The sequence below is a fragment of the Chinchilla lanigera genome, unplaced genomic scaffold (genome assembly GCF_000276665.1).
Source record: "Chinchilla lanigera isolate Chin_1 unplaced genomic scaffold, ChiLan1.0 scaffold00073, whole genome shotgun sequence".
NCBI classification, from domain to species: domain Eukaryota; kingdom Metazoa; phylum Chordata; class Mammalia; order Rodentia; family Chinchillidae; genus Chinchilla; species Chinchilla lanigera.
The window spans coordinates 445496-465827 of NW_004955474.1; the positions used below are offsets into that span (position 1 = coordinate 445496).

General features: G+C 40.5%; 1 protein-coding gene across 4 annotated transcripts in view; it reads left to right on the forward strand.

Annotated features, from left to right (window-relative positions):
• Positions 1–5180: 5180 nt before the first annotated feature.
• Mthfd2l (methylenetetrahydrofolate dehydrogenase (NADP+ dependent) 2-like) overlaps positions 5181–20332 on the forward strand; it is a 107984-nt gene continuing 92832 nt past the window's right edge. The window contains exons 1-4 of one of the 4 annotated variants that reach the window (XM_005401304.2): positions 5181–5331; positions 6148–6181; positions 18443–18627; positions 19423–19545. In XM_005401304.2, coding sequence (XP_005401361.1) covers positions 5238–5331; positions 6148–6181; positions 18443–18627; positions 19423–19545 — 436 coding nt within the window. In that variant the 5' untranslated portion in view covers positions 5181–5237. Of the gene's footprint in view, positions 5332–6147; positions 6182–10910; positions 11265–11370; positions 11438–11894; positions 12747–18442; positions 18628–19422; positions 19546–20332 lie in introns of those variants that run through there. The other 3 variants (XM_013502763.1, XM_013502764.1, XM_005401310.2) reach the window with 3 other exon arrangements.

The window sequence follows — 20332 nt, forward strand, 5'->3', positions numbered from 1 at the left end:
GATCATCATAAAATTTTCTTCTTTATTTTGATTTTTTTCCTCTTTATTTTTATTTGATTTGGTAAATTGCACTGATGGGTTTTGGTATGTTGAACCCTATTTATATTCCTGGGATCAATGCCACTTGGTTATGGTGTATTATAATTGTTAAATATAACTATATTCAATTTGCTGTTTTTTGGATGTTTTCCTACAATGTTGTTGAGGGATACTGATCTGTAGCTTTCTATTTTTATACTATCTTTGTCCTTTAATGTTTTGATATCAGAGTAATGCAGGCTTTACAAAGTACTTTGGGAAGAAGTCCTTGCTGTTTGTTCTATGTTCTGGGAGATTTAAGAAGGATTGTAACTACTGTTCCTTTAAATGTCTGAGAGAAATCACCCGTGAAGACCACTAGGCCTGAAAATTCTTTACAGTAAGTCATCACTTACTGATTTGATTTTTATAAGTTATAGAATTATTAAACTTTTACATTTTTACTTTAGTTTGTAATGATGTTATGGTCTGTATCTAGATGTCTCCTCACAGCCTCATGTGCTCATAGGTCGGGCATTTCAGAGGTGGCTGCAGCTAGCGTGTGCACATGGACTATGGGTGTGTGATAACTGGATTAGTCCACTGATTGGATTAGTACAGCTCTGGGCATGGCTGAGTGGATTTACTGAAGAGGAAAGACCCACCCTGGGTGTGAGTGGCACTAACTAATAGCCTTGTAGCCTGGATGGAATAAAATAGAAAGGAGAAGGAAACCTTGCTGCTTCCTGTCTGCCATGTGCTGGACTGCTTCTCCTCTGCATGCTCCCCTGCCTTGGAGAAAACCCACAATGGACCGAACCCTTAACAAACTGTGAGTTAAAATAAACCTTCCTCCTTTAATTTGTGTGTGTCAGGTATTCTGCCCCAGTAACAAGAAAGTACCTAAGACAGAGGCCATGTTTTCAATAAATTTGTCCATTTTATTTACATTATCAAGAGTATATTTCCATAAAGGTTTATATCTTTCTACTTTACTATGTCTTTAACTTTTAGGATTTATAATGTTATTTCCTTTTCATTCCTTTCATTGGTAGTATGTGTTCTTATGAGGAGAAAAATAAAGTTAGCCTTTCATATTTCATGAAGATTCCAATAAGAACACAGATTCCTAGACAGAGACAGAGATTTGTTACAGCAGAACAAGTTACCAGAAAAAAACAATCTAGAGAGAGAATAAAGAAAAAAATTCTATTTATTTTAGCATTAAAAAGAATACAATAATTAGGAGTAACTCAATCAAAATTTACAAAATACTGATAAAAGAAATTAAAGATACAAATAAATGGAAAGACATCCTGTGCTCATAGACTGGAAGACTTCCATTGCTAAAATGTCAGTCTCACTCAAGGTGAGACTGCAGGGTTCATGTAGTGGGATCCCTATTTTATCAAAGTCCCAAATGGCATTCTTTGTAGAACTAGAAGTAACCACGCTAAAATTTGTATGGAATATCAAGAGGTCCAAAACAGTGAAAACCATCTTAGGGAAAAAAAAATGGAGATTTAACATTTTATGACTTCAAAAGCTATCACAAAGCCATGGTAATCAAAACATTATGGTACTGGTATAAAGACAGATTTTTAGGCAGACGGAATAGAATAGAAAGCCCCCCAAACTTTCACCTTTATGGCCAAATTCCTTTTGATACAGTGCCAAGACCATTCAGCAGGAAAAAAGTAGTCTTCTTAATAAATAATGCCAAGAAATTGGACATTCACATGCAAAAGATTGAAGGTACACTCTTTCTTACCTCTCAAGATGCAGACAATTAACTCAAAGTAGATCAAAGACCTGAATATATGAGCTAAACTATAAAATTCTTAGGGAAAAGCTTCATGACACTAAATGCAGTGTGACTTCTTGGATGTGACATCACAAGCATAAGCAGCAAAAGAGGATGACATCAAAATTGCAAACTTCTCTACTGCAAATGCAGGGGACACATTCAGCAAAATGTGAGGGGGGCAGCTGACACAACAGAAAGAAAATATATGCAAATCATGTATTTATAAATCACTACCATTTAGAATATACTTTCACAAATCTCCTACAACTCAGGGCAACAAAGAACAACTCAACTTAAACAATGGTAAAGGACCCAAGCGCTAGTCATTTTTCCAAAGAAGACATACAAACTCCAACAGGCACATCAAAAACTGTTCCATGTCACTAATTATTAGGGTAATGTAAATCAAAACCACAGAACCTCAAAAGGCTTTCAATTTCAGCACAACTTCCCAACACTTGTTATTTTCTAAAAACAAGCAAAATAAAAAATGACAAGTGTTGGGAAGTTGTGCTGAAATTAAAACCCTTTTGAGGGTCTACTGGGAGGAATGTAAAATGGTGCAACCAACACGGAAAACAGTTTAACACAATTCCTTGAAAATTTAAAAATAAAATGAGCGTATGATCTAGCAACCCTTCATATGGATTACATAACCAAAGGAAGTGAAAATAAATCCTTGCAGAGGTATCTTTATATTCATGTTCAGAGTAACATTATACACAATAGCCAAAGGGCAGAAGAAACCCAAGTCCATGGACAAGATGAATGCATAATTAAAATGTTATATATGCAAACAATGGGATATTATTCAATTCAGCAAAGGAAGGAAATTCTAACATGCTGCAACATGGCTGAAGCTTGAGCACATTTTTCTAAGTGAAATAAACCTGTAGAAAGGTCAATGTTATATCAAATATTTAGAGTAGCCAGTATCATAGAGATAGGGAAATGGTTGCTGGGAGCTGGACGGTGAAAGCTGTCTAATGGGTAGAGAAATCCTTTCCGTTCTGCAGGATGAGTAGTTCTGGAGGTTGACTGCACAAGATCCTGGTGCACTGCATGCAGGACTATGTACTTAAATTTATTAAGAAGGTAAACTTTATGTTACGTATATTTTGCCACAATAAAGAAACAAGAATATCAGTATTATTGTTCTGATTCCCCGTCTAGAAATCTCACAGGAGGATGCCGAGTACCAGATGAATCTTACATGTGTAGCGGGCTGGGTCACTGAAGAAGCACTCTGAGCTTAAGAAATCCGTCACACGGCAAGCAACAAGCAAGCACGTTTTGCACACATGCGCAAACTGCCTCGTTTTTCGGTATTGCCATCAGTATAAAGAATTCTGATAAATGGCTTGCATGAAGGTGGCTTTGCATCCTGACACACTCTGCAGGACGTGCAGCCGTGCAAATGACCCTGTCTTCCTCCCAGTAGTCTCTTTTTAAAAAACTTGTCTATGAGTTTATCAGTCAGATTGACCTTTTCCACAAACTTCGTTTTAATTTGTTGTTTTTCCTTCTTTTATTGATTTTTGGCTCTTTCCTTTAACTTTACTGCTACTTTCTCTAATTTCTGAAGCTAGGAACACAGATAACTGATTTTAGACTTCTCTTGTTTGCTAAAAGAAACACTTCAGGCCACGCTTTTCTTAAAAAGTACTGCTTTTGACATATTATCTCTTTATTTTCCTTTGATTCAAAAATATTTTTGAATCTCTGTTTTCATATCTTTTTTTTTTTAAGCAACAAAATCAAACTGCCTTTCCTTGAATTTCAGGAGTCAATTTTATCATGTGTAAAATAAATAATAAGAAGGCTCATCTCCCAGAGCTCTTGTGAAGGTGAAGTGAGATAATCTATGCAAACTACACAGAAGAGTTTCTGGCAGAATGAAATGACATCAGCTGCTATTATTATTGGTAGTTTTTATTATTTTTAATTTTATGTAAGGAATATAATTTTCATAAATGGTACTTATTTTAAATTATTTTTAATTTTCTCAGTTATATATTTTTCACGATATGTACACCATTTCCTATGTTTTGCATTATTCCCTTAGAATAAAAAGAGAGACAACACAATTCAAGGACATGAAAATACTTCTGTTCCCTACCCTCGCTCTTTTGAGAACTGTAGTCATATTGTACTTGGTGTCTTGAACTTATTTCATGGCTTAGTGATGACTTAATGTTTTGGGATTTTTTTTTTCTCTATCCATTCATTTTTGATAATTTCAACATCTTCAGCTTTACTAATCTTTATTTATGCCACATCCAGCTACATAATATCCTTTTTCTGTCCCTATATTCCGGGCTCCCACTGTATATGACAGCTTTTCGGATTTATGCTGTTTTTGATGACCTTGAGCGGCTTGAGCACTGCTCAGGTACACTGTTAGATGCTCCTCTACTGGGCATTTAAAATAATTTTTCCATTAGGCCGGGGTTCTAGTGTCTGGAGGAGACCACAGAAGTGAAGAATCATTCTCAGCTAACTGTGTGGAGCAGCCCTGTGATCAGCTTGAAGCATGGGCACGGTGCTCATCACCAGGCAGAGGTAGTGTGTGTTGGGCTTCCTCTGTAAAGTTGCTCTCCCAAGCTGCTCTTTGAAAGGAAGTCACAGCGAGCGCTTCCCACTGAAGAAATTTCCCACTTCACCTTCGACAGTGCGATATGGAGAGGAGTTCTGCACCTTACTTTCATGTTCATCTGTCTACCTGCAGGAGGAGGGCATGGTGGTCAGCGTCTACACCGAGTTCTAGCCCCCACCACTCTATTCTGGAGTTCCCTCCTTTGCTTGGCGAGGCCATGCCACTCTGACCGCCCATCCGTGCGGGTGGTTGAGCACCCCCTGCTGGCTTTCCGGATCCAGTCCTAGAACAAGCCCGTTCTCCAGGGAGTCCTGTGGAAGGACACTGCAAGTCACGGCCTGGGTGCGGGCCTGCTCGCCGCACGCAGAGCCGAGCGTCGTGTGTGCGGGCTCCCCTGCATGCCCTAGCGCGTCAGGCCGACAGACGCGAGCTGGGGGACCTCGGCTGCGACCCCGCTGCAGCCTGCGGGCTCAGTGCCGGGCCCAGCGGAGGGGCGGGGCAGGCAGCGCAGCCTGTCCTGCTTCCCGGGGCCCTGGACCTGCGGCCTTGGCTCCGACGGGGCGGCCTCGGTGGGAGCGGGACCCGGACTCCCCGGCCTCGCCCCGCTAGCAGCGCGCTGGGGAACTACGTCTTCCGGTTGCGCAGAGGCTCGGGCTGCGAGGGAGGGGCTGTGGGCGGGGCCTGAGTCCATGGGCGGACTCTATAGGGCGGGACAAAATCAGCGGGCGGGGAAGATAGGCGTGGCCAGGCCTGTGGGCGTGGCCTGAGGCCGGGGCGGAGCCTGCGTGCGGGCTTAACCCGGAAGCCGAGCGCAGTATGGCCCTGGGGTCTCTGGGCTTCGCGCTGCTCCGCGGCCGCCTGCGCGGGAGCGCGCCGCCATCGGGGACCCTGAGGGGCGCGGCGGGGCGAGGTGCGTGGGGCGCGGCGGGGGCGGTGTAGGTGGGGACCGTTGACCCCCGCCGCACACGTTCGGGTCTCAGCCCCCAGGGACGGACGCGAAGCCTGGCCGCACGTCGGCGTTGCCTCCCGCGAAGGAATCAGGGCCTCGGTCTCCGCCAGGACCTCGCGGGAGTGCGCGGCGGCTTCCACGGCCCCCAAAACCGGCGGGCCCCGCTCTAAGTGTGCACAGCCCCGATTCTGTGACAGATCGAGGGGTTCCCACTGTGGCCGCTACATTACTTCTTTAGAACATTGTTCTTTGCATTTCCATTTTTGGGGGGCCCCTTTCCAGCCCGGGCACGTGGTGCAAGTTGACTCATCCCTGTTCATCAGCTCGATGCGAAAGCTCCGTCTCCCCACCCGTGTCCTGAGTCACGACCGCAGTTACAACGCAGACATTGGGCTGTAGCCGCGCGCGGCCCGCGCACGCGCGCACACACTCACCCATGCAGGACTCCGATTTTCTAAGGTCTTTACTGGCCCCTTTATAATTCACAGTAGCGGAGTGCAGGGGCTTGGAAAGCTTTTTCTCGTGTAGATGAAGCGAAGTATTACTTGCAGGCTGGCTCCTTTCGGTCCCACCTGCTAGGGATAACAAGTATAAAATAGTAGGTATTACTTTTGATAGTGTGTTTTTAGAGAGCACCGCTCCGGTGAGGGCAGGGTGCTTTCTGGAACTCTCTCACCGGGTGCAGTTATCTGGAGGCGGATTTGCTTGTAGTTTGGGAAACATGCTGGCCGGGTGGTCTCTGTCCACGTTGATGCTTACTGCTCTCTTCTCTTCCAGGACCAGCAGGGAGAAGAGAGTGCGTCCTCCCGAGGTCACCACTCACTGTCGGCTGCCCCACCTGTCCGCACCACTGTCATCTTTGTAAAAATGCATTAGCTGTCTAGTTCCTTAGAGTGGATGTCATGTATATTCGATGCCCTTCCTGTTGACGTGAAATCTGAACCTCAGTATTGTTTTTACTAAACATTGTCTTTGAGTTTGACAAACTCCTTAGTGATACTGACAGCTTTAAGTGAACAGATTTAGCGCCTGTTTCTGAGCTCCCTAGAGCCTTAAATTAAAACAGTTTAGATTATTTTTCATAGTATTTCTAATTAGATACCTATAATAATGGAACATGTTAAGTACATACCTTTTAGAGGGAGAATTTTTTAAAAATAAGTGTTTCAAGACATAATATTTGACAGAATTTGGAAATTATAGAATCTGGAGGTATTATGTAACATTTGTCTTTTGGTGATTTATTTCCTTTTAAAATTTGCAAGTTTTGTTCCTATGTATGCATGAGAAATTAATCTCGTTAATGGGGGGGTAATCAGTGTCAAATAAGCAAGCCCTTCTATTCGTTGTAGCTTAGTTGTTGAATTACGTACACAGGCGAAAGCTTAAAAAGTTTCTGACGACTAATAAATGTTTTCTATTTTTCCATGTTGTGTGAGGAGTTTTCAGATCAGAACAGCCTGGGGTTGTGAACACCATGTGATTTAGGACTGTGCTTTTCAGGGGACAGAAGCTGATACAGACCTTTACATCTCTGCCTTGTAGATTCCTGCGACCCTCCACCAGGGCCTCCCCAAATCCTGCACTTGCTGCTGCGCCTGAACCCCTTATTTCAGTAACTAAATGGGAATGCCGTGCATCTGTTCCATGTTTATTCCGCTGCTCAATGATTTCTCGAAGTGTTTGACAGATTCTCTTTTTTCCCTCCTTAGAGGTGCTCTTTCTTTTAGCATCTGTAAAATTTTGTGTACCAGCCTACAGCTCTTAGTGGAAGCTTCCCCTTTCTTCATGTCTGCTCCTAGTAGCATTATAGTTTTTGTGGCTACACCAGCATTTAAAAAAAAAAAATCTCCATTTTTGGAGTAAGAGGTACTAGTGTATGTTATTTAAGTGTTCGTGTCTTTTAGAGTGGGTAGATGAGTTTAATTTGACAAAGACAGATTTTAGCAGTAATTTTGCTTCAGGATTTCCCTCTAGTACTTCATATTTCTGTCTCTGCAGTGGAATGATTTCATTTCAAGCTCTTCTTATCATATAGAGCTTGAAGGACCCAGATTCCAGTTAGAACTCTAACCAGAGCTAACCTCTATAGACTGATTTAGTCTAAGATAGAACTAGTCCTAAAGGCTAGCAAAAGGAGTTTCTCAAAATCATGTTGTTTTGTTGGGAAATGAGATATTGTGCTTTTCCTGTCTTACTCCTGTACCTAGTCTAATGAAAGTGAGATGTAGTAGCTTCTGACTACAGTTTTGATTTCTTTCTTTTTTGTACCAGCAAGCAAACTCAGGACCTCACACTTGCCAGGCACACACTGTGCCACTGAACTCAATCCCCAGCCCCTACAGTTCTGATTTCTAAGCAGCTCATAAGTCATTTTAAATTCAGAAGTAGGTGTTCCATCCCTTGGTGTCTCACATTCTAGTTTTATCAGCTCAGTTGCATTCCAGGTGCTCAGAGACTGTGTCCTAACGCACTGTCTCCAAAATCCAGCTTTTTGATGGGCATGGATCAGTGGGTGAGAAAAGGGGACCAACAGTAATGTTAGATCTTCTTAGCTGTGGGCTGGTTAATGATGGAGCAATTTCCTTAGTGATCTGAATCTTTGATTTTTAAATGCATTAGAGTTGTTATTCTTTCTTGTTGATACCCCAGTGGGATGGTACAAATAGTGCGGGGAGGAGGCAGCCAAGGTACTGGACGGTCCTCTGTGGCCACATAGACTTTCAGGGACTCACAGGGGGCCCAAAGAAGGTTTTCTGAAGTAATCTGGTTTAGGGATGATTAAAATTGTTGGTGGAAGAGCAGCTTGGATGGAATTTGAACTATAAGTAAGTCGGGTAAATAGAAGGAACAATTAGGAACTAAGATTCGCTGCTACAAAGTCCATTTGGGACCCAAGAAAGTACTTACCTGATAGAAAATTTTGTGGTGAGAAAGCAGTATCACCCACACCTGCCTTAATAGGAGAGTGGGAGAGGCGGAAGGGAGCTGGGCAAATTCAAGAAGGCTGTGGTGCTCTCCTTCACATTGTACCCTAAGCTTCCTTGCGGTTACTTTATTAGCATTTTAAAGCATGCATTGTACGACATTAAATCAGTGTCCCTGATTTACTGAACCATCTTGATATTTCTTAATGACTAGTTCTTGGAAAATATGAGATAATTAATTCAAACTCAAGTCAAGGTCTTGTCAGCATTGTACCAACCAGATTAGCTCATGTAGTTGTGAACTCAGAGTTCGTTTCTGTGACATTGCTTCTGAAAGAGTGTGCCTTGAACCAAAGGCCATCTAAACGTTCATAATACTAAAATTTTGGGTATCGTTTATTTAAATTCAGTATCCAAGCTGTAGCCTAAGACAAAGCGATTGAAATATGGTATATGTTAACCTTGTGGAAAACCTTGAACTGCTAGTGATTATATTAGGCTTTTTCATCTTTATAGATCCTAAAACAGTTCCTTGTAGCCCTAATTAAAATTGTGATTAAAAATGATATCAAAACAGGATATAGGACTTGTCAGGTATACAAATTAAATACACTGGTAATCTTGACTAGTTTTTTGTTATTTTACAATTTTATGGAGGAATGTGTTGATACACAAAACTTGATTTTTTTTTTTTTTACTAAATTTACTTTGCTAAAGTAGTATTTTTTTTTTTTTACTGAATTTACTTTAGTTTACTAAACACCTGGTTAGCCCTAGTAAGTATACATTACAAAGATCACAGTTTGTTTTCTGGAAGTATTGGTAATTAAACTCATAGAAACAATGCTAAGTAAATGCTTTTCTGTTTTCACATTGCTTAGGTTATCTAACTATGGCTCCATCTGTTGTTTAATGGAAAGAGAGACTCAGACAGACAGACAGAGCCATTTTTGTGAATTAATCAACTCTTAGCATGGCCTCTTAGGTAAGATCAGCAGAGAGTATTCCCATTGTGCAGATGAGGCAATTGCATGTCTTTGACAGCAGTTAAGTGGTTTGCCTAACCTTATTATGGCTACTAAAGGTGGGCCCTGGCAGGCACTTAGAACTTACGGCTTTAGGTGAGCAGTTTTTTTTTTTTGGTTTTCTCCGGGGAACCGAACTCACGACCTTGCGCTTGCTAGGCAGGTGCTTTGCCGCTGAGCTAAATCCCCAGCCCCTAGGTGAGCAGTTTTAACTGTGTACTGCTGCCTAAGACTGTCTCCTCCCAGGACCCGTCCGCTGTGATGAACTGATTCCTAATGAAGCCCCATGTGGTTGCCAGCCCGGTGCCCTATAAGGAGAAAGAAAGGGAGGGGAGAGAACTTGAGGAGAGCTCCTGTCCTGCCTTCCTTGGGGAGTACTCACAGCGTTTGTGCCTTTTGGGAAAACGAACCTCTGAGAGCTGCGAGAAGGTAGATTGTGTGAAGGAGACCGAAGTAATCAGGTTGACTGCACTTTTGCTGTGCATTAGTTCCACATAATTTTGGGGCCAAATTAGCATATGTTTGACAGTTCAGAGGGGGGCAATAAAATAATGAAAATCGCATATTGGACATATTTACTGGCTTAAAAATGTATTAGCGGCTTATGAAATAGTTTGTATTCAAACCATCCTCAAAAGATAATTTATATGCTTATAAATTTAAAAATTTAGGTGAATTGGTAACTATTTTAACACATGCCGAATAATTATTCTTGGTGTATATTGACAGACTTGAATCAATTTCTTTAACTGTATCTTCCTTTAATACTTCAATACTGATAGTTTCTGCGAAGTTATTAATAAGCTCTTAGGCTTAATTTCAAAATTAAATTCCCTGCAATTTTTTTACAAGTTGCAACTTGACTTTTTTCTTAAACAATAGAAACAGTTTTAAAAATACTTTCTCTGCAGAAACTAAAGCACTTGGTAAACTTGGGGTGGGTAAACTGCCAAATAGAACTTCTTGATTTTAGACTTTCACGTTGAATGTCAAGGGATTTCAGCTACGTATTCACCAGTGCTATCTTTCCGTCCTTCCCGTGTGCCCTGCTTTACAAATACTTAAGATAAAAACCATTAAGTTGTTCCCTTTATGATTTTTAAAATATGCTGCCACATGTAGACATAGTAAAATTGTGTTTCCTCAACTTTATTCCACGATGTTATAAAATACAAATGTATTCGATTGAGATTCTTCCAGTCATTGGGACATTTAACGTGGAGATGATGGCAGACTTTTCTTTCCGTTGTTTGTTTCACTTTCCATGGTTTCAGTTACCTGAAAATTTTCTACGTGGAAAACTCCAGAGATAAGCAATCCATAAGTTTTAAATTTTGTGCTGTGCTGAGATGCATGATAAAATCGTGGGCTATCCTGCTTCATCCCACTCAGGACGGGAACCACCCTCTGTCTAGGGTGTTCAAGCTGTCTCTGCAGCCCCCCTGCCAGTCACTTAGCAGCTGTTTCACTTATAAGGTCCACTGAGGTATTGCAGTGCTTACGTTCAACTAATATTTAGGGTTCTGTAATTTTTGTGATTTCAGGATACACGAGGGATCTTACAACATATCCCTCACAGGTAAGGTGCAACTGCAAACATGGCTGTAATCAAAGCACCACAAATGAGGTGGCTTAGCACAGTAGAAATCTGTCTTCACCCATCTGGAAGCGAGAAGTTTGAAATGAAGTTGTCTGCAGGGCCACGCCCTCCTGTAGCTTCTCCTCGTGGCCAGTAATCCTTGGCAGCTGTATTTATTCTGCCTTTGTCCTTGTATCACGTGGCTGTGTTTTTACATTGTGTTCTGTGTCTGTCTTTCCTCTTCATGAAAGGGCCACAAGCCTACTAGAATAAGACCCTACTCTCCCGCAGGATGATATTAGCTTGCGTCCTAATTACGTATGCAAAGACCGTATTTCCCAATAAGATCACAGGCACTAAAAGGTAGGAGTGAGCATGTCTTTTTGGATCGAAATATCAGGCTTTCAAAACTGTTTGTATGTTGTTTGAGCTATTACTCAATTTGATCATTTCTTCCCCTTTTTTGAAGGTGTAAGTTTCTGTGTGTAAGCTTTGTTTTAATTGATGACAATTCACTAAAAGCTTCAAGTCTGAAGGTACCTTTCTCTCTTTTCGGTTTATTTGTTAAATATGTTGACCAGCAATTTTTTGTAGATTTTAAACAAAATGCAACAACTGTAGGCCTTCTAGACAGATTTACAAAATGATTTTTCAAATTCTTATCATTTCTAAAACCTAGTATAGGCAAAAGAGGGAGTGTGTTCTGCTATATTTTAAAATGTAGTTTCAGTTGTGTGTATAATATTTAATTTTGTTATGGATTTATACTTCAGTTGATAGATGATTATAGCTTGTTTGTACACAGTGATAGATAGTATGTTCCATGAACCGTTTCTATAAACACTGGATAAGTTCCTCCTTTTAGTTTTTTTTTCTTTTTGTCTTTTGGGACAGGTTCTCACTATGTAGTTTAGGCTGACCTTGAACTCACTCTGTAGCCCAGGCTGGCCTGGAATTAGAACTCATGGCCATCCTCCTGCCTCAGCCTCCCTAATGCTGGAATTACAGGTCTGCACCACCATGCCTAGCTAGGTATCTTCTTTTTAAATGTTAATAACTAGTGATTCAAATGTTCATTCACAACATCACAAATAATCAAGGGAACACTCTACCACCTACAGAACAACTTATTATTGGTAACTGACCCTAAAGTGATGGAGATCTACAAACTGCCTAACAAAGAATTCTAAATAGCCATCTTAAAGGAGCTCAGTGAGCTACAAGAGAACATGCATAGACAACTAAATGAAATCAGGAAAACAATACCAAAATAAAATTAGAAGTCAAGAGTAAGGTGGAAACCATTAAAAAAAAAAAAAAGAACTTTTTCTGGAGGTACTGACATACTGACTGAAACAAAAAGTTCTGGAGAAATCTTACAGCAGACATCTATAAATCCATGCGATTTATAGATCACCAGCAAGGGAAACCACGTGCAGATTTTGGTTGTCTTGAAGGACAACCAGAAGAGAAAAGACAAAGTGAGGAATGAAGAAGGAGGCAGTACAATGGATAGCACAGAAATATAAAGGATGCTGAGAGACTCCATGGACACTTACGCACTGAAAAATTGGATATCCTAGAAAAAATGGATACATTCCCAGAAATACACAACCTACCAAGCTGGAATCATGAAGAAATACAGAATATGAACAGATTAAGATTGAGTAAGGGGATCGAATCAGTAATCAAAATCCTTGCAACAAAGGAAGTCTGGAATCTGATGGCTTCGTTGGTGAACACTGTCATACCTTGAAGAAGTACTACTGACCCTTTAAAAACTCTTCCAGAAAACTAGAAGAAGGAGCAACATTTCCAGTGCTGTGAGGTCAAGACCACTGTGAGGTAGGAAAACTGCAAGCCCGTGCCCTGATGAGCATAGACGCAGAAGTCTTCAGCAAAGCAGTGAAAGACACTCAACAGCTCATTAAAGGGATGATATCCTGTAGTGAAGTGGGTAGAACTCTTAGATGCAAAATAGTTCCACTTATGCATATCAGTAAATGTGATACTCCACATTCACAGAATGAAGGATAAAAATCACGGTCATTGGTGAGCGCCATGTTCTTTAGCACTGAATCTAAGGAAGGTCACATAGAAGCATGCAAGCTTTAGGGAATTTGGGGTTTAGTGAAAAGTCCTTTCTGCTAGTTTGTGAGGTTTAAAAAAATTGGCATTGTCTTTGCTATTTTTCTCATACCTTACATCCAGTCTCAGCGAATGTCATTGGGTGAATGTCTCAAAACAGGTCCAGAAGGAGCCCAAGTAAGCCGTCAGCAACCTTGCCTGGTTACCACCTGGGCCTTGCAGCTGGCTTCTCCTTCTCTTGCTGCCATGAAATCCGCCCTCCATATTTTCACCAGATGCAATTTTTAAAGTGAAACTAGGGACATGTCACTCTTCAGAAACTCCAAAGGCTGCCTGTGTCAGTCACAGTAAAGCCACCTTCCTTTCCAAGGCCTGCAGTGTCTCGTCTGATCTGAGGTTCACATCACATCACACATAATCAGGGAAACACACCACCGCCTAAGGAACAACTTGGGGACCATCGGTAACCCTGAAATGATAGAGAGCTGCAAATGGCCTAACAAAGAGTTCTAAATAGCTATCTTACTCTACTTCCTGCCTTCTGTCCACTTTTTCTTACCATTGCAGTAACTCTGGCCTTGAATTTACTGTTAGAAATGAAGGAAGAAAGAAAAAATGACGAAGAGTAGAGAGAGCCTATAGGACAGACAGAACATTGACAATGGAACTGATACACAATTATGGGGTCTCAGATGGAGCACTAAGAGAAGAGAAAAGACTCCAGCAGGCCAACCACATCCTGTCCAGAGGCCTCATGCCTGCTATGCACTTTCCCTTGGCCCGCAATTCTTTCCCCTGAGTACCCACACTGTATATTACCTAATTTCCTTTAGTTTTACTGCAGTGCAACCTGACTTACCCGAGAAACAATACCTTCATCTAGTGATACAAAGTAATTCTGTCCCTCAGATAGGTCCTTTCCGCTCATTATGTCACACAAGGCTGGATTAAATGTTTATTTTTTAAAGTGGATTGTTTATCTCTTCAACCACAGTGTAGTTTCCATGAAAGGGAGTATTGGTTGGGTGCACTATTATTTATACTCCCAGCGTTTAGCGCCTCATGTGTAGAAGGCTTTCAATATGGATTAAATGAACAATGAGAAAATTTAGGAAGTTTTAACTAGGAAATTGACAGTTAAATTTGGAAAAATCACTCTGGCTGCAGTGCTGAAAGTGGATTTAAGAGGATCAGGGGTTGGCTTGGGAGTTCTCTGGGTGCTTTATTCTCCAGTGGCTGAACATGTGAATTGTTGCCGATACTGTTGCTGTTCAGGCTTTCAATGACATGTATGTTGAAAAATCTCATTTGTTTGCACACTGGACTCTAAGCCAGATAATGTGTGTTTGCTGATTCTTCCAGCACGTGGACCAATGCCAGCATTTTCTCTTTGGGCCTCCCTAATTCTGGGTTGTTTCCTGCAGTTACTTATTGTGTTTTCACAAAGGTAGATTTGCTGGGGCTCGGGTGACTGAGAGTGTCTGTGGTAAGGGCCAGTTACAACTGAAAATGCTCAGAGTTTCTGATTCTTAATTTACCCATAGCCACCAGCTAGGCTGTATCACACCACCTATAATTATGAAGATAGCATAGCACCTCAGTGCTATAGTACAAAGCAAGCCTGCCAGGGTCTCAGACCCCAACCTGCAGGGTGCCAGCAAATTGAGTCCCTATAGACAGTTGTCTCTTTGGAAGACAGGAATCAGTTCATGCCACTACTACCTCTAATATTTTGAAGATCATACATATTTGTATGGTCTAGGCTCCAATTAGCCTGTGTTGTATTCAGAGATTGCCAACTTTACACTAGTGTGTGTAATAAATAATGGTAACTTTAACAGTAGCATTGCTATTTATATGCTGTAAAATGCAAGACAGAGGTCAGGTGGCTTTGAATTTTAAAATATAATTATGTTCTTTACTGCAAGAGTAAATTCGAGTTTGTTAGAGGTTTGATAAAAATATGACAAATGTATAAATGAAAAAGTTATTGCAATAAAAGATATATCGCCATTAGTCCTTAGAATGCTCAAAATCCTCTTTCTTCCTTCAAACACATTTACACCATAATTTTTGGCAATATGTCTTTTACTGTAGTAAGTTTTTAAAATTTTAAGCATCATACTTTTTGATCACCCTTGTATTAATAGTGTTTTATCTTAACTGAATATTGCTGATGTAAATTAACTTATAGAAAGTGTTTACTTCTTACTACCTCTTAGAAATCAGCTGTGCTGGAATTAGTTCCCTATCTGCTCTCATCTCAGGAGTGGAATGTGGTTTTAACATTTGAAAACCAATCAATGTAATTCGCCATATTGATAAACTAACACCAAAAATAATTTGATAATATCATATCAATCTGGGATAGTACTAAGTTATAGAACTAAGTGTATAATTTGAACGCATAAAAATTCTAGAAGAAAACATTAGAGAAGACTTTTGAGAGCTTGAGTTAGGCAAAAATTTCTAATATTCAGCATCCAAAGCATGACCCATAGAAGGAAAAAGTGATAAATTGGAATATATCAAAATTAACCAGTAGTCTTCTTGAGACACAAGCAAGAGATTAGAAAGGAAAACTCAGACAAGTAGAAAACAATTCAAGTCATATATATGTTAACCTATGGTATATAAGGAACTCTTAAAAATAAACAACCTGTGCAACAGTGGGCAAAAGTTTAAATTATGCAATTAACTGAAGAAGAAGAAGAAGAAGAAGGAAAAGGAGAGGGTATATGGAAAATAAGCATGTGAAAGAGCTCAGCATTATTATTCATTAAAGGAATATAAATTAAAAGCATAAGCCACTACTGTACATCCACTAGGATGTCTAAAATTTAGAAGACTGGCCATACCAAGGGATGGATATTACGTGCAGCAACTGAAATTCTTATTACTACTTGTAGGAGTGTAAAATGGTACAACCACTTCAGAAAACAGTTTGAAAGTTTCTTCTAGATAAGCATACACCAAATGACCCAGGCATTCTAACCCTAGGGATTCTTGTAAGAAAAATGAAGCATTTGTACATACAGTAACTTGCACATGAATGTTATAACAACTTTATTTGTCATGACTCAAAACCAGAAACAATCCACATAGTTTTGTACAGATGAGTTGGCCAACAGATATTGGTATACCCACATAATAAAGTACTGCTCAGCAGTTTTTTTTAAAAAAATGAACTGTTGATACATGAAATAATATGAATGAAGCTTAAAATAATTATACTGACAGACAATAGCTGTATAAAAGAGAATATGTATTATATGATTCCATTTTAATGAAATTCTTGATAGTATAAATATGTATTGGCAGGAACTAAATAAATAGTTGTCTGCGGGTGAAAGGCAAGTCTTGAAGTGACAGGTTGCATGGAGATTGCAGAGGGACCCCTGGGAACTTTGTGGGGTGAAAGATATGCTCATTTTACTGATGGATTCCTGGCTATACAAATATATTAAAACTCACCAAGTCATACATTTTTACTATATGCAGTTCATTATATTTCAGTTAATGTGTAAAAAATCCACAATATTTATTAAAAGTAGGACAGTGGAGCAAAATTGATAGGATGAATGTACACTGATCTTCTATGTCCTGAAATCTATTAACTTTTTTAATGAAGAGCAGGCAAAGTTAAAATCAGAAGTGGAGCTTATCTAGAGTCCACCTATAATTGTTTTGTTTAACCATTTTTTTGCGCAGTTAATTGTCTACCCATAAGTTATGATTGTTAAGATGCTGCTTTGTGTTAAATTGCAGACATAGTTTTCAGACATGGTCTTGTACAAGAATCATCCATGGAAATTGTTAGATTTCCAGGATTTACCCCTAGGGATTCTGAATTACAGGTGCAGTTCTGTATAAGTTCAGCAAGCTTCCCTTATGATTTTGACATGTGTAGCCAGAGACCTCTCTCAGGGCTCACTTTTTAACAAAATACTTCATGTCAACATTATATGAATGAAGATAAATGCTATGGACTACTGGTACCAGGCTGAAACTGAATAACCTTGCCTTAGTTCTCTGTGTGTATACACATCCATTAGAGAGGGCGGTTTACTTACTTGGAAAGGGCAGCAAGTTTGTATGTGCATGTTGGCTGATATTCATTGGGCATACTCTTATTAGAAAATAAATGTGCACATACTAAAAGGAATTAAGGTTCTCCTTTTCGTCTTCTGTCTCTTTTTCTCTTCTTCACAATGGGTACTGACCTAGATCTGGTGTTTTTTCTGTCATGTGCTGTGGATCATGCTTTGACCAACCCTTTCAATAGTGAATAGGCAGACATAGAAGGGAGGAGCGACTTCCTACTTTATTACATACTTTTAACCCATAAGCATATGGGGAGAGCAAGGCAGTTCACCCCAACCCAGTTCAGCTGAACATTAAATACAGTTTGACACCATGGAGAGTAGGAACACCTTCTACAGTATATTAATTTGTGCCTTTCTAGCAATGGTTTAGGTCACATAGCAAGTACTTATAAATTGCCAGGAGGTAGCGCTGTTCACAAAGTTTTTCAGTTAGAAGTGATGTCACAGTACAGGAAACAGTTGAGCCATCTGCTTACAGACCTGGTCTCTACCGACAGCAGCAACAGCAGCAGCAGCAGCAGCATCAAGCACAGTGAAACTGACAGCTGTTGTCTGGGGCTGGTCTGGAACTGTGGCTGCAGGCTCCTCTGGAGGATGTGCTAACCCAGAGCTAAGCCCGGGTCTTAGGCTAAGGCTAAGATTCTGAACCTGGACAACTACATAGATCCAACATGGAGCAGTTTTGAGAGGTGGTGCCAGCCAGTGTTCCCCAGGCTGTGCTGACTTACTTTACATAAAACAGCAGTTTTCATACAGCCAATACTGTAATACATATCTTGAGTGGACAGTTTGACAGTTGCATTGAATGAAAATTGTGAAAGAACATATGCTGTAGATTACAGTACACCATCAGCTCTCTGGCTTAAGAATAGCAGGCATTTGCTTCTCACGCCAGTAGAGGGCGTATCTTTGGAGGGCCTGTTTGTTGATTCCCATAGGGCCACCTTCTTGCTGTGCTTTCACATGGAGAGGATGCAGGAGTCTCTGGAGTCTCTGGAGTCTCTGATGAGGTTACCAGTCTTATCCCTGGGGACTCCCCTCATGACCCAAGCTTCTCCTAAGGCCCCACCTTCTGATTCTGTAACATCAGCATCTAAGCTCTCAACATATAAACTGGGGGTGGGCCATAAGCATTCAATCTGTAGAAGGCAGATTATAAAGTGGAATTAAAAAGCAGAATTAGAACCTTTCAAACAGTTTTTAAGAGCCTGAAGAATGAGTGTCCAATGCAATTGGAAAACAGCAAATACTGGATTCTTGTGGTTCTTTTGTCCGTTTTTGTACCTTGATGTGGTTGAACACCGTTACTGTCTTTCGAGTATTATACTTTTGCTTTGCATTCCACAGACATGAAGCCACCGTCATCTCGGGTACTGAAATGGCCAAACAGATCCAGAAGGAAGTTCAGCAAGGTGTGGAGGCCTGGCTCGCTCTGGGACACGAGAGGCCTCACCTGAGCATTGTTTTAGTGGGGGACAACCCAGCAAGCCACACCTATGTGAGGAACAAGATCCGAGCTGCCTCCGCCGTAGGTGAGCATTTTTTAGTTGTAGTTGTTCTAAATGTTTTCAATTTTTACTTGGAAGTGTGATAATTATGAATGATTATTATCAGATAAGTGCCATTTGAATAACATGTATTATTATTATTATTAAAGATTATTCATTTAACAAAGTTCAGATTAATTTCTTACTAGTTTCTTCGATTTTTTTATACCGTATAACCAGCTCAGTGTGATTTCATATTTTATGGGAGATGTGTGGGAATACCTCCCATTTAAAGGGCCTCTATTTGTTACATTTGCTATCACCAAAGAGTAAATCTCACTAGTTTACTCTGTCCAAATTGGCCTAATAGTATCTGTGGTAGCAGTGTTTCTACTGTCTTCTAATCTCCTAATAGTAGGTTAGGTTGTTGGAGTTAGAGCATGTTGGCATGTCAGCTAGCAGGCAAAGAATGCATGCAAGTTATGAGAAAACACCTGAGCTGTCTGAGAAATCTTTCCTCGTAGTGCACGGAGCCTTGTCTTTTTTTGGTTTTTTGTTTTGTTTTGTTTTGTTTTGTTTGTTTTTCTCCGGTAGCGGGAACCGAACTCACGACCTTGCGCTTGCCAGGCAGGCGCTTTGCTGCTGAGCTAAATCCCCAGCCCCGAGCTTTGTCTTTATAGAGGGCTTTCCTTCCAGCAGACAGGAGTGCAGGCAGTCAGCCGCACACTGGTGCATATTACACAATGGTGTGTATTACACAATAGTGTAATACACCATTCACGAGAAGCTACATCTTGGTTAATCCAGTGACTTTTTCTGCTTTTTTTTTTTTTTCTTCAGGTATCTGTAGTGAGCTTATTCTAAAACCTAAGGAAGTTTCTCAGGAAGAACTTTTGGATATAACTGATCAGTTGAACATGGATCCCAAAGTCAGTGGCATATTAGTCCAGCTACCACTTCCAGGTACATAATGTTCTTCTATTTATCTCATTTGGTTAGGAGAAAGGGCATCTTTCAGTATAATGTGACGTGGCGGGTAATTTGTAAAATGTGTTGAGGAGAGGACTAACTTATACTAGTAATGGGGCAATAAGTGAAAATTCCGAATGATTTATGCTCACAGTGATGAAAATCTATGAAACAGGCTGGGCGTGTTGGCGCACACCTGTAATCCCAGCACTCGGGAGGCTGAGGCAGGAGGATCGTTGTGAGTTCGAGACCAGCCTGGGCTACAAAGTGAGCTGAAGGCCAGGCTGAACTGCATAGTTTTTTGTCTTTTTGTCTCAAAAAGACAAAAAAGAAAAAGAAAAGAAAATCTATGAAATACATTGTAGGCACTGACCATGCATGCCCTTCTTGCATTGCATAGTGGTGTATGACCGTTAAAATGATCTTAATCAGTGGGAATGAAAACAAAGATTTGTGACTTTTAAACATTTTTGTCAAAGATCGGTCATTTTAGTTTTCAAGTGTATAATAAAATAAAAAGTAAAGTAGTATTTACTCAATACACGATAGCTCAAAACAGTAGAAACATTGAGAGTGAAAGTGCTTGTTTTGCAGTAACGCCTACCAAGTGCAGCTTGAGTAGTGCTTGCCTTCCTTTCAGGGTACAGCTTACGACAGGCCGGAGGCATCTTTTAGTGCCACGGGGAATCGAATTGTCGTGTTCTTCTGTAAGGTGGGCTCAGCTTCCAACACTTTATCCTTGGTACTTTCGGTGTCATGAAATAATGCTGAGCGTTGCTGT